The sequence below is a fragment of the Mesoplodon bidens genome, assembly GCF_964165515.1.
Source record: "Mesoplodon bidens genome assembly, chromosome: 3".
Classification (NCBI taxonomy): Eukaryota; Metazoa; Chordata; class Mammalia; order Artiodactyla; family Ziphiidae; genus Mesoplodon; species Mesoplodon bidens.
In genome coordinates this window covers 112,530,670-112,542,838 of record NC_138178.1, presented here as the reverse complement: position 1 = coordinate 112,542,838, position 12,169 = coordinate 112,530,670, and the positions used below count along the sequence as shown (strand labels likewise).

The following is a 12,169-nucleotide window of genomic DNA, read 5'->3' as shown; positions in this document are numbered from 1 at the left end:
CAATAAAGATGTTAAAAAAAAAGATGTACTGAATTTTAGGGTAACCACATTAAACAGTTATGAAATATTTATTCTTATTTATGATCTTGTGGCAGACATAGAAACATGCATGCCCTCACATTTCCAGCATAAATGTGAACTAACTTTCCCTGAGGAAGATCTGCTAATTATTCACAAGCCTAAGTTTATCAGGTTGTAATCGATCAACAAAATAATCAAAGGAAATGTATTTTATGCTGATTGTTTTCTTCTGTCCTGATTTCAAAGTCACACAAATGTGTCATCAGAGATACACAGTTATGGAATAGAATAAAACAGGATTCCTCATAACAACTAAAGTAGTAATAACTCAAATTGGATGCTGTGTCTACCACCATGCTACAGTAGGCATCATATGAAAATATGGGGAGAATCCCCAGAAGGACTGACCGAATTCGAGATAATTTCACCAGGCAGGTAACATTTTAGCTGTGATTTGGGGGATGTATAGCAATTTTCCCAGAAACAGAAGTTTGGGGTAAAGAATGAGGTGATATCCCAGGGATAGAGAAACCATGTTTCCAGGCACGAATTTCTGAAAGGGCCTGGCTTTTTAGAGGTGCAGGAAAGGAAATGTCGAAGGAACAACAGGCCAGCTGGGTCCAGGTTGTGAAGGAGCCTGCAGGCCATGCCCATTTGGACTTTATCTGGGAGGGCAGCTGGAAGCTAAGGGAGGTAAACACTGCAGTTAAAATATTTTTTAAAACAACATTTCACTCCTGTTATTTCTAGGATGGGGACACAGACATACACATAAAAGAGGTAGTCTCCTATGTGGTGTTATTTGGAGGACTCTCTCCCCATCTTGTCACTAATACCTGACTCCCACAATTACAGAGGTGGATTCCTTCGGCCAATGTGATAATATTAATTCCCTTTGCAGCAGCAAAAGTTTGAGTTGCAGTCATTCTTAACACTATTGCTTGAATTCCTTTATAGGATCTTCTGATAGAAATTAGTTTTCTGGGAAGAGGGAAAACTACAACGCGCACTGAAGACTTTCTTCGTAATTTCATTCAGGCCAGTTCCCTCCTCGTGAACCAGTTCTCCAGAGGATGTTATACCCATTCCCTCCTCCTCGGGAGAAGAGTAGATCACTTTCCATTTTCATTTCACATATTCCTTGTCCATTAAATGATGATTTTGGCAAATTTACCTCATTCAAAAAATGAATAAAATTGGTGGTTCAGGTATCACAGAACAATAGAAGGAGCTTATACTAAAAGCCCACTAATAACAGCCATCCTGCTAAAATGAACATAGGAGAAATCTCTTTTCTGTTCCTTTTTATCCTATTCACATTTACGCAAAGAAATAACAGCCCTCAGCCTTAAAACCAAGTGACAATAGCCATATCAGTTCCATTTGAGGCTGAGGAGGGCAAATGAAGCCATAGAGAACCAGTTGCCTCTGAATCCCCAGAGGCCTCTCTGTGTTTGCCTCAACAGCCTGGTCTGATGGGCTTTTTCTTGCTTCCCATTTCCATCAGCCAAGCCTAGCCACTCTATGTCATTTACTGAACATCCTCATAACTGTCTCACATCTCCCTCCTTCTCAGATTACCATGCACATACCACAAATTCATGCTAAGACCCAGGCTTTTACCATGTTATTCCTTTGTTTGCAGATGTCTTTATAACTATTGGATCCAGCCCAGACTCCTCTGAGGCATTTAAAGTATCTGTGGTCCTTCAAAATGTGTCTCCTCTAAGCTCAATGATATACATCATTCTTCATTCCTTGACTCCAGGGGAAAAGGTCCTTTCGTCTCTCATATTCAAAGCACCCTTTGCTCAGGCTATTTCCCAGGCCTATACAAGGCAGCCACAGAAAGCCGTGCAGGTAAACTGCACAACCTCAGAAGGTTCCATTCATATATAACCTGCACAACTATAGGTGGGCAGCCCTGAGCCTGGACCTCTCTGTAGAATAATTTCTAGTTCAAAAAGTTGTTGTGAGAATTACGTGAGAGAAACATTTACTTTTTCTGGATTTGGTTTTTCTTTTGTATGTAAGAATTTTAAAAGAGTAACATAAGATAGAACATCTAAAACATATAGGCTGGTGTCTGGCATGGACTTACTCCCTTCCCACAATTTTTACTTATTTATAAGGTCATTTGGGAAACTGAAAAAGTTCAAAAGAGTCATGTAGCAGCCTTTGCTCCTAAATAAGTGACTTTATATCCCTTGCTGTCATTTTGGAAGGAAAGGAAAAATGCATGGAATAAGCAAGATGTATCCAAAAGCCCTCTGCTCAAAAATGTCTCCTTTCAGTGGCTGTCAGCTCTAGCTGTGCACTGGAATCACCTGTGGAGTTAAAAGTACTGATGCCTAAGTCCAAACCCAGATTCTGATGTAGCTGGTCTACAACATGGCCTGGGAAATGGGCTTTCTAAAGCTTCCCAGGAGATTCTACTGTGTAGTCAAGGATGAGAACCACTATCTCTACACATGCCATACCTGGAAATCAATTGATTTGTTAACATTTTTCACTAAAGGTATTCATCTCTTGCTCCACCCTCTTCCATGTTAGGATTCTAGTAATTCACACCTTAGTACAATTTCACTTTAATTAGATCACGTTTCCCTCTTTTGAGATGTAAAATTTTGATGTGAAGAGAGTGGGCAAAGTAGAGTAATGGAGGGAAATGAAACATCTCTCTACAGCCCTACTCAAAGGGACTTTAGGGTTTCATTTACGTCCACACTTCCAAAACCTCACATTCCTATTTGTGATGAATTAAAATACACATAGGTTGGATCTTCTCCTTAATTAAGAAAAAAAAAAGCACTCCCACCCTCACATCAATTCATCTTAACCATCTAATACAAGAAGAGCAGAACTATTATCTTATACTTTATAGCCAATAAAATTTCTCACACCTGTAGAAGGATGTGAGGACATTGGAACATATCAGGCATTCAGTGAATGCTACTGAACTAAAAACTCTCTAGGCAAGGGAAGAGTTAACTCATATCCTACCTCTGGGGGTTGCCCCTAGAAATATCTAACTCCCTGAGATCATAAAAATTGATGGCTACTGTTGCTCAGTGATAGTTCATGCTGACATTATTTTAAAACCATTTTTAAAGCAATGAATCCCAATAACACTTCTCTAATCAAAATGCTGTTTTCTTCAGACTTTTCTCATTGAACTCATTTTCAAATTCTTTAATAATATTATTACTTTTCTCTAAACCCTGTTTTCATGGTTTCCTTCAAATTGTGATGTCTATGATAATCCTCATTTTCCATGCTATTATTGTTATTTAAAAACTACACAGCTGGACAATCTAGTAGACTTGTTGGGCCACCTTGAAAATTAATGCTCCCATCCTGAGCTCTAAATACATTAGCACATGTGGCTAAGGTTCATGCATACCCAAAGATCTTCCAAAATATGTGTCATAAACTACCAAAGTTATTTTTTCCATGTCACCCTTCCCAAGTCTTAACCAAGTCTTAATCACACGTAAATATTTTTAAACATGTGCCTGATTTGAGATTTTTAGATCATCTCCCAAAATCATAATGAAAATATATTAATCATTCAACAATCAAAAAGTATTTATTTAGCACTTGGAGTGTGTGTGTGGGGAGGGGGAGGGGTGGAGAGATTATTACTCAGTAATTAAGATCGATTTTTTTCACATAATTGTTTCTCTTACATATCTACAATTAGCCTTCCAAACATTAAACATTCTTTTTATTTCATCCATTTTTATTGGTCCATGATACCAAATATTCTTACACAACCTAGGCATTAATAATAGGAAAAACTTTTCCACTGTTAATCACCGTACTGACCCATACTCCCAGGACACTTAACAGCTAGTATTCAGATTCCCTGAGAAGATACACCCTGAGGAAGACACAGCAGCTAAAAAAGAGATTCCAGCCACAAATCTGGGCTTTGGGAAAATAAAAAAATTTAACATCCTCATACCCACCAACAGAGAAATCGGCTTCATTTTCCAGTTTTCTGGGATTTGGAATATACTGTGGGGAGTTGTCATGTGATCCCATATAAATACAAAAAAATCATGTTGCAAAAACTGGACCAAGTTACACTTACTTGCATAGTACGTTCCAAAATTAAAATACATATCAAAGATATTGAGGAAAGTTGAGAGCGGTCTAAAGCAGTAACTATCAAAATGTTCTGGCTTGACTCAGAAGAGAAAGACATAAATTTTACATCATGACGAATCATATATATATATATATATATATATATATATATATATATATATATATATATATGTATATGTATGTATATAACTAAAACCAAGTTTCACAAAATAGTATTTATCCTTACTTCATGTAATTCTATTTTACTGTTTTAGCTCTTTAGTTCATCAAATTGATTTCACAACAACTAACCACTAACCATGGAGAGCTACTTCTTGAAAAACAGCCATCTAAAGAGCAAAGAGGAAAATATTTACTCTTTCCCAGAAACAAAGATATTTGGTATTTGATCCTAAACTGGTACTTATTTAACCTAAGATACGTTACAAATTGAAAACTACTCAAAGATGTTATAAATTGAACGTTCCAGGCTTTAGCACACAGTTTCTTAACATTAAGATCAGATCCTCCAAGCCCCAAACTGTTGATGTCAGAAGTTTAGTTCCACTCAGAGTCCCCATTATCAAGAATTTCTGAAACTCCTAGGGTGAGTTTTGGATGTACCCAAGGATCAACCCCAGTTCTTGCTCACTGTTACAGCCAGCCAGACCCTGGACTCTACAGTTGCCAGTTTGGTACCTCCTCTGCCACTGCAGGCTGAGCTTGTTACGCTCCAGCAGTGGGAGACAGAGAACATTCTTTCCCTCCTACCTATGGAACAAGGGGAGGGGAGAAGTCCAGGCGGAGAGACAGCTGAGACAGGTCCCCCGAGTTATACCCACAGCCCTTTCCCTTCACTGGGTACCCACACTGCCCAGGTGGCTGCTCAAGATGGGTTCCAGAACCGGGAACACACTTTACCACACACCACTACTCCCCTCCCCTCTGCTCTGAGGCAGACTCCTTGCCCCAGGATGAAGGTGAACCCTCTTTCAAGAGCTCCATCATCCCAGGACTTCCATAGTCCTCAGTCCGTCAGGTACATCTGATGTGACAACTCCAACTGTGGAGAGGATTCAAGCCTTTTCCCCAGGAAGCCCTTCAGACCCCATGTGAGTCACTGGGTATCTGGATTTAACTCCAGATGTCAGGCACATCTCAGTCTGGGTACAGCCCAGTCAGAATGTCTTGTAAACAGAGTCTCCGTTCAACGTTCTATCTTTGAGAATCAGGCGCAAATCAAAGATACAGACACAAATTTCACCTGGAGAGTGGAATTTATCTCAAGGGGGTTATTTGGGGAGCTGATTCCAGCAAAGTCACTTCAAGACTTCTATTTGTCATCCAGCCACATCTTTTAGTCTAAGTCTTGCCTCTTTCCTGCTATCATGTTTCCAGGAATACAAATAATATTCTCTCTAAGAAGACTGTTAATCAGGAAGCATGGGTATCTAATTTGCCTATTTAGCACCCAAATACATTCATCCAGACCAGAAGTTGCAGTTAAAGTCAAACCCTTTTAGGTTCTTGGTCTGGTTTTCCTGCACAGCACAGCCTCTGAATCCAAAGGACAAGGGGGAGGAGGAGAAGGAAAGTTTCTAAAAATGGTTCAGCTGGCTTCTCATGCTTACTCCTAAAGAATATCTGGAAGCTAAGAAGCAAAATATGTGGATTACATTTTCTATTTAAAAAATAATGGAAAAAACTACACAGTGTAATATATCGCATTGTTTCCATATTTTAATCTTAAACTGAAATGTTTTTATTTATTCACTCTCTAGAACAATCACCAACCCTCACCCCAATTTTGGGAACTTTACAATAGTGGATTGTAGTTCATCCTGGGGGTTAAAATAAAACTTCCCCTAAGAACTTGGAAATAAGGTTGGTAAGAATAGTCTCTGATAAACAAACTTTAAGATCAACACAATGACCAGAAGATAAACAAAGTTACCTTTAAAGAAAAAGAGCAGTCCCAGGCCCTCTAGCTCATTGACCAAAATCCTTGCCAAAGAAGGAGTCAAACAGAAAGTGGGGTGGGAGGAAGACCAGTACAGCTACCTAGGCAGAATAGACTCTCCCAGGCAGACTCCCCAGACAAGATGTCCAAGATTCTGAATCATTCGCAGACTCTCCCTGACGGGAGAGTAATGTCCCAAATGCACTTGGGCCTGATTCATCCAACACCATTGTCCTAATTCAATGCTCACCATGAAGACTTCCTCCTGTGAATTCCAGTGCAAGCCTGCCTATGGGGAGACAAGGCACTGACCACACAGATTTGGACTCATCTATCCAACCACAGATATGAACTGGTTTCCACCAAATGCCCAGCCCTTGCCCTAGGCAACAGGGATACAGTGGAAAATCAGACATTTGAGGTCCTTGGAGCTGATACAAATAAATAAATAAGGAAATTAAAGCTAGTGATAAGAACCATTACAGTAAATGAAACTATAAACAAGACAAAAAGACAACCTTCAGAATGGGAGAAAATATTTTCAAACAAATCAACAGACAAAGGAATAATCTCCAAAATATATAAACAGCTCATGCAGCTGAATATTAAAAAAACAAACAACCCAATCAAAAAATGGGCAGAAGACCTAAATAGACATTTCTCCAAAGAAGACATACACATGGCCAAGAGGCACATGAAAAGCTGCTCAACATCACTAATTATTAGAGAAATGCAAATCAAAACTACAATGAGGTATCACCTCACACCAGTTAGAATGGGCATCATCAGAAAATCTACAAACAACAAATGCTGGAGAGGGTGTGGAGAAAAGGGAACCCTCTTGCACTGTTGGTGGGATTGCAAATTGATAACAGCCACTATGGAGAACAGTATGGAGGTTGCTTAAAAAACTAAAAATAGAATTACCATACGACCCAGCAGTCCCACTACTGGGCATATACCCAGAGGAAACCACAATTCAAAAAGACACATGCACCCCAATGATCACTGAAGCACTATTTACAATAGCCAGGTCATGGAAGCAACCTAAATGCCCATCGACGGACGAATGTATAAAGAAGATGTGGTACATATATACAATGGAATATTACTCAGCCACAAAAAGGAACAAAATTGGGTCATTTGTAGAGACATGGACCTAGAGACTGTCATACAGAGTGAAGTAAGTCAGAAAGAGAAAAACAAATATCGTATATTAATGCATGTATGTGGAATCCAGAAAAATGGTATAGATGAACCAGTTTGCAAGGCAGAAACAAAGACACAGATGTAGAGAACAAACGTATGGACACCAAGGGGGGAAAGTGGGGGATGGGGGGAAGAACTGGGAGATTGGGGTTGACATATATACACTAATATGTATAAAATAGATAATTAATAAGAACCTGCTGTATAAAAAATAAATAAAATTTAAAAAAAAATCTATCAAGGCATAAAATATTTCCGTCACCTCCCCCAAAGTCTTTGATGTTGCTTTTCCTTGCTCTCATCACATTGTTCTGGTTCTTTTTAGCCTCAGATTAGTTTTCCCTGTTCTAGAACCTGATATAAATGGAATGATACAGGATGTATGTACTCTTTTGCATACATTTTGTTTTGAGTTTCACCCATGTTGTTGCAGATATCTGCAATTTGTGCTGTTTTATTACTAAATAGCAATCCATTTGTACAAATATAACACAACTTTCTTATTTATTTTCCTCTTGATGGATACCTGAGCTTCAGACAGTTTTTTGCTATTATTTATAAAGCTGATATGAAAATTCTTAAACAAGTCTCTATGAACATATGCTTTCTTTTTCTTGGGTAAATACCTAGGAATGGAATTTCTGAGCTTATGGAATATATATGTTTAACTTTTGAGTAACTGACAGACCTTTTTTCAAATATGGTAATAGCATTGAAGAATTTTTGCCATTAACTGAGCTGAATAATGGACTAGATGATTGCTAGGGGAGGAGATGGGTGTTTTAAGAATAGGGATTAGGAATAGCTTCTTTGAGAAAGTGACATTAAATATAAAACCAGAGCGGGGAGCCCACCCTGAGCATTTTCCAAAAGCATTTCTCAACTAATTTTTTTAAGTTCTACATCAACAGGATGGCAGAGAAAACTGTGATGACAAGATTTAGAACAAGCAATGTGAAAGGGAGTCTGAGGCGTGTAGACGAGTTAGGTAAGGGTAGCTCCTTTTTTTGTGCTTGCCTTTCACGGAGCAGAGCACAGGCCCCTCCTCGCTCCCAACCCCTGCTCAACCTTCTCCCAGGTTTGTGCCTCCAGATATTAGAACTTGGCTGCGCCTCTGGCCGACTACTTGATGAGGATCCAGAATCTGCGAGGCAAAGCTAGAGCTAGGCAGAGGAAACAGGAAAAGCTGTGAGGCAAGAACTAGACTAACATTCCTTTCGAACTTTCAATCCGCTTGGAGCTTTATAAACAAGGGGAAAGTAACAGGAGACACGGCAAGAGAAGCAGGCAGGGGCAGAACCACAGAAAGAGGTTTGGGTTTTATCGTAAGCCAACAGGAAGCAAGGGAGTTACATGACTGGATTTACATTTTTGAAAGATCCCATTGGCTGCTGTGTAGAGAATAAACTGCAGGGTAGTAGAAGAGGCTCTAAAAGTAGCCCAGGCAAGCAGTGATGTGGCTTGACTAGGGGGGCAGCAGTAGTATAGGGGAGAAGTGAATGGATTTAGGGCATATTTTGGAGATGGATCCCCAGGACTTGTTAATAGACATATATGTGGGGCATGGAATCACACTGGCTTGGCAAAAAAGTGGTGCCTTTTACTGAAATTGGGAAGACGGGGTCGGGGAGGCATTCAGGGCTTTTCAATGGGCATATCAGTTTGAGATGCTCACTAGAGATACAAGATGTCTCTTAGGCAGTTGGGGCTCCTGGGAGAACACTGGGATGGATATATAAATTTAGAAATTACGTGCGCCTAGATGGTCCTTAAAACCATGGCATTCCCATCCCTGCGATGGTTATTTTTCATAGTAAATTAATAAACTGAATAATTCACCAAGGCATGGAGCCAAGCAGGGATGCCCCACAGGAGATAGCTGGCCTTTCCCCGGCTGGGCCTCCCCCTCTGCTTTTCCATACACCTAACTTAAGAGCCGCTTCTACAAGGTTGTTTTGTTGTTGTTTTGATTCCACATATAAAATTCTGTGACCCAGTTTCCCTTTATTCTTGTGGATCAGTGTGGAAATTTGAAGAACTGACATGTATTTAAAATCTTTTTTTTTAATGTTTCAAAGTACTTATTTGGTTAAATTTAAAAATGTTACACAAATAAAGGGAAAACTTAAATAAGCAGATTAGGAGGCCAAAACTAAGCCCTTGTGTTAACAAGGCCATAGCTCACTGACCAGAGTTTGTCGACTTTGGCCTCAATGTGGAAGGGCTCTATTATTATAGAATACTCTAGAACATTCAGAGAATGTTGGTTAAGTCACTTGATGAAATAAGCATCAAAAAAAGGAATGATAGAAATCCTAGAATTAAATTAACATAAGACAATTTCACTTCATCCCTTTAACTGCTATTGATTAACTACTATGTGACTACTATGCTGACTTCCTGTCCTCCTGGGGCTCCTTTCTCAACAGGGGAGAACAGACCACACTGTGGGACAGAGCTGAAAAGAGGCAGTGAGATGCCTTTTGAGCGAGGTGAGAAGGTGATAGGCAGTTCCAATGAGAAAAAGAAGCAAATTGTCCTACAGGGGATTTCTCAACACTAAACATAATCCTGGTTGACTGTACAAAAACTTTTACATTCCTATTTGGAATTAAAATTTAAGTTTTCACTTAAGTACTATTGATGTAATTAAATGAAGTTAGTTGACACACTGTTTTCAGGTGCCCTTAGCATTTTTAGTGGAATCTTCTAAAGATATTTCCATTCCCCCCATTCTCCTTTATCGTTTACCACCTTTTCTGTGTAAATCTGAAAGATTTTAGAGAGCAACAGTCATCTTTCCTTGCAAACCCAATCCTATATTTCCTTTTGGGAGCCACATAAGTAAGTGCAACATTAGAGGGAACGGAGGAGGGGGTGGAGTGCTGCGGAGCCCCCTGACTCCCATCTCACTGTGGCCTGGAGGAGCTGGAGAGCTGCTCCTCTGATTAAAGGGACTGTGTTGCAAGAACTGAGAGACACCACTCCCTGCTGCCACGGTGGGGAAACCAGTCGGGCTGGCATTCCGTTAAAGTGGGCTCCTAGCCACCTCTGATACCTTTCATGCTTGCTCCTTCCCAAGAATCCAAAGAAAGGAGGCCACCCAGCCCTGCTCAACCTGGGAGAAGCCCAGCCACCTTGGCATTCTGGCCCTTTTGTTTTTTCTCTCTCTCTCCAACCCCCTCCTTCCCTTTCTTGGACACTCTCTCTCATGGGGCAGCTGGGCCCAGGATCTGCTGAACCAGCCTGGGAAGGCTAAGCCAGCTCTGCTCTAGGCTTTGGGGCACATAAAGCTCTCTTAATTGTCCTTTCCTCTCACGCTGATGGCTGCATCTTATAAGTCATTTAAGTATTAAGATGCAAGAATCTGTCTGGTTTCAGATCATTTAAAATGAACCAGCTGAGGTAGAGGAATTCTCCTTAGGATCTCATCTAACTAACCAGAAATTAACATTGGGGTTTGGGGCCAATGTCCTAATTGGTTATAAATCTGCCCTGCTTTACCCACCATTGACCTGAGCATGTATTTCCCTCAGGGACCCGGAAGAGAGGAGTGGCTATGGCAGGGCAAGATTCACGGTATTTTGGGGTCCCTAGGCCAAAATCTCTATTAATAGCCCTCTTTACTAGCATCTCCGTCTCATTATTATCAACGGTCAGGCTTTTTAAGGGCTCTCTAAAAGTCACACACATTTTTTTAATGTCTAAACTTTAGATGAGCTGTTATAAAAGCACCTTTGTTCTGCATGATGCATTGTACACCGCCCTTCTCCATCATGCCAGAACCCACTGTTTGCCACAAAGGCAGCATCAACTTCAACAGAAGTTAGTAATCACATACATATACAATCACTGCTCAGTTTGATTTTTTACCTAGGAGAGTCTTTATTAAACCTTTTGTAATATTTTTATTCTTTACTACTGATTTCTATGACATTGCACAAAAATGCCACCCCCCATTTTTCCTCGCTTCTCCGCATTATCCCCCGAGGTCAGTTTTATTCTAGATGTTTAGCCCACAAAGTAAAACCAGGAAAGAATTCCACCCATGTTTATCTACAAAAATAATGGTTTCAAACCTGTTATTCTGTTTTTCTTCTCGCATGCTTTCTCCTTGAGAATTACAGAACTCAGGCTCTAGGCGCCACAGCCACCTTCAGACTTCTGTCTGGAATGGACCTAAGCCCAGAGACCTTCCTTACCTTTAGTTGAACTAGATGCACATCCACATGCTTGCTGTCCGAGTCCTGCTGGACTGAATAGGTTAGGTCTCGGACCCTCTCTGAGGTCATCCGGAGCCAGGTCTCAATTTCAGGTAAGTGGAGGACAATCTTCCAGTCGGCCCCTGTATGCAGTGGGGGTGGCTTTTCATACTGCTGGTCAGAATCCATGTCTTTCATTGCCTCTTCTCCCTCACCCTGCTCCACAGTGGGTGTCAAGTTGATGGCCATGGGTGAAGCATCAGTAGCCATGGGATCCAGGTCCTGTGACCTCAGAGGGGAAAGTGTCACGCTCATGGTTAACATGGAGAAGTCTAAGCCTTACTTCTTTCCAAAACAGCTGAAAGGCAAGAGGAAAAAAGAAAGCAAAAGTCAGACAAGATTCCCAAATAAAGGAATGGTACTTCGCAGAAGAAACAAGATTTCTAAATTAAGCCAAGTTTCTAAATTAAGAAACCATAGCTCGTAACAAAAACAGAAAGAGGTGTTTTGAGTTTCTACCAACTAGACCCAAGACCCAGAATTTATTCAGCGATTTCTAAGCTATTGGAAGCGTCCTACCTATACTGGTTCAATAGGAATACAAAACGGTGTGGTACTGCCTATCCCAACATCCATTCTCACCTCATTCCTTAATAACAAATTCCTGATTTTCAGTTGTGCATAT

The 12,169-nt window shown here is 40.4% G+C and overlaps 1 protein-coding gene across 4 annotated transcripts in view; it reads right to left on the bottom strand.

Moving 5' to 3' along the window:
* The window catches only part of AKAP6 (A-kinase anchoring protein 6), a 595,645-nt gene that overhangs the window by 367,203 nt on the left and 216,273 nt on the right, over positions 1-12,169 (bottom strand). For all 4 annotated transcript variants that reach the window (XM_081229677.1, XM_081229676.1, XM_081229679.1 and 1 more), the window contains one exon: positions 11,485-11,842. In XM_081229677.1, coding sequence (XP_081085803.1) covers positions 11,485-11,808 — 324 coding nt within the window. In that variant the 5' untranslated portion in view covers positions 11,809-11,842. The remainder of the gene's footprint in view (positions 1-11,484; positions 11,843-12,169) is intronic.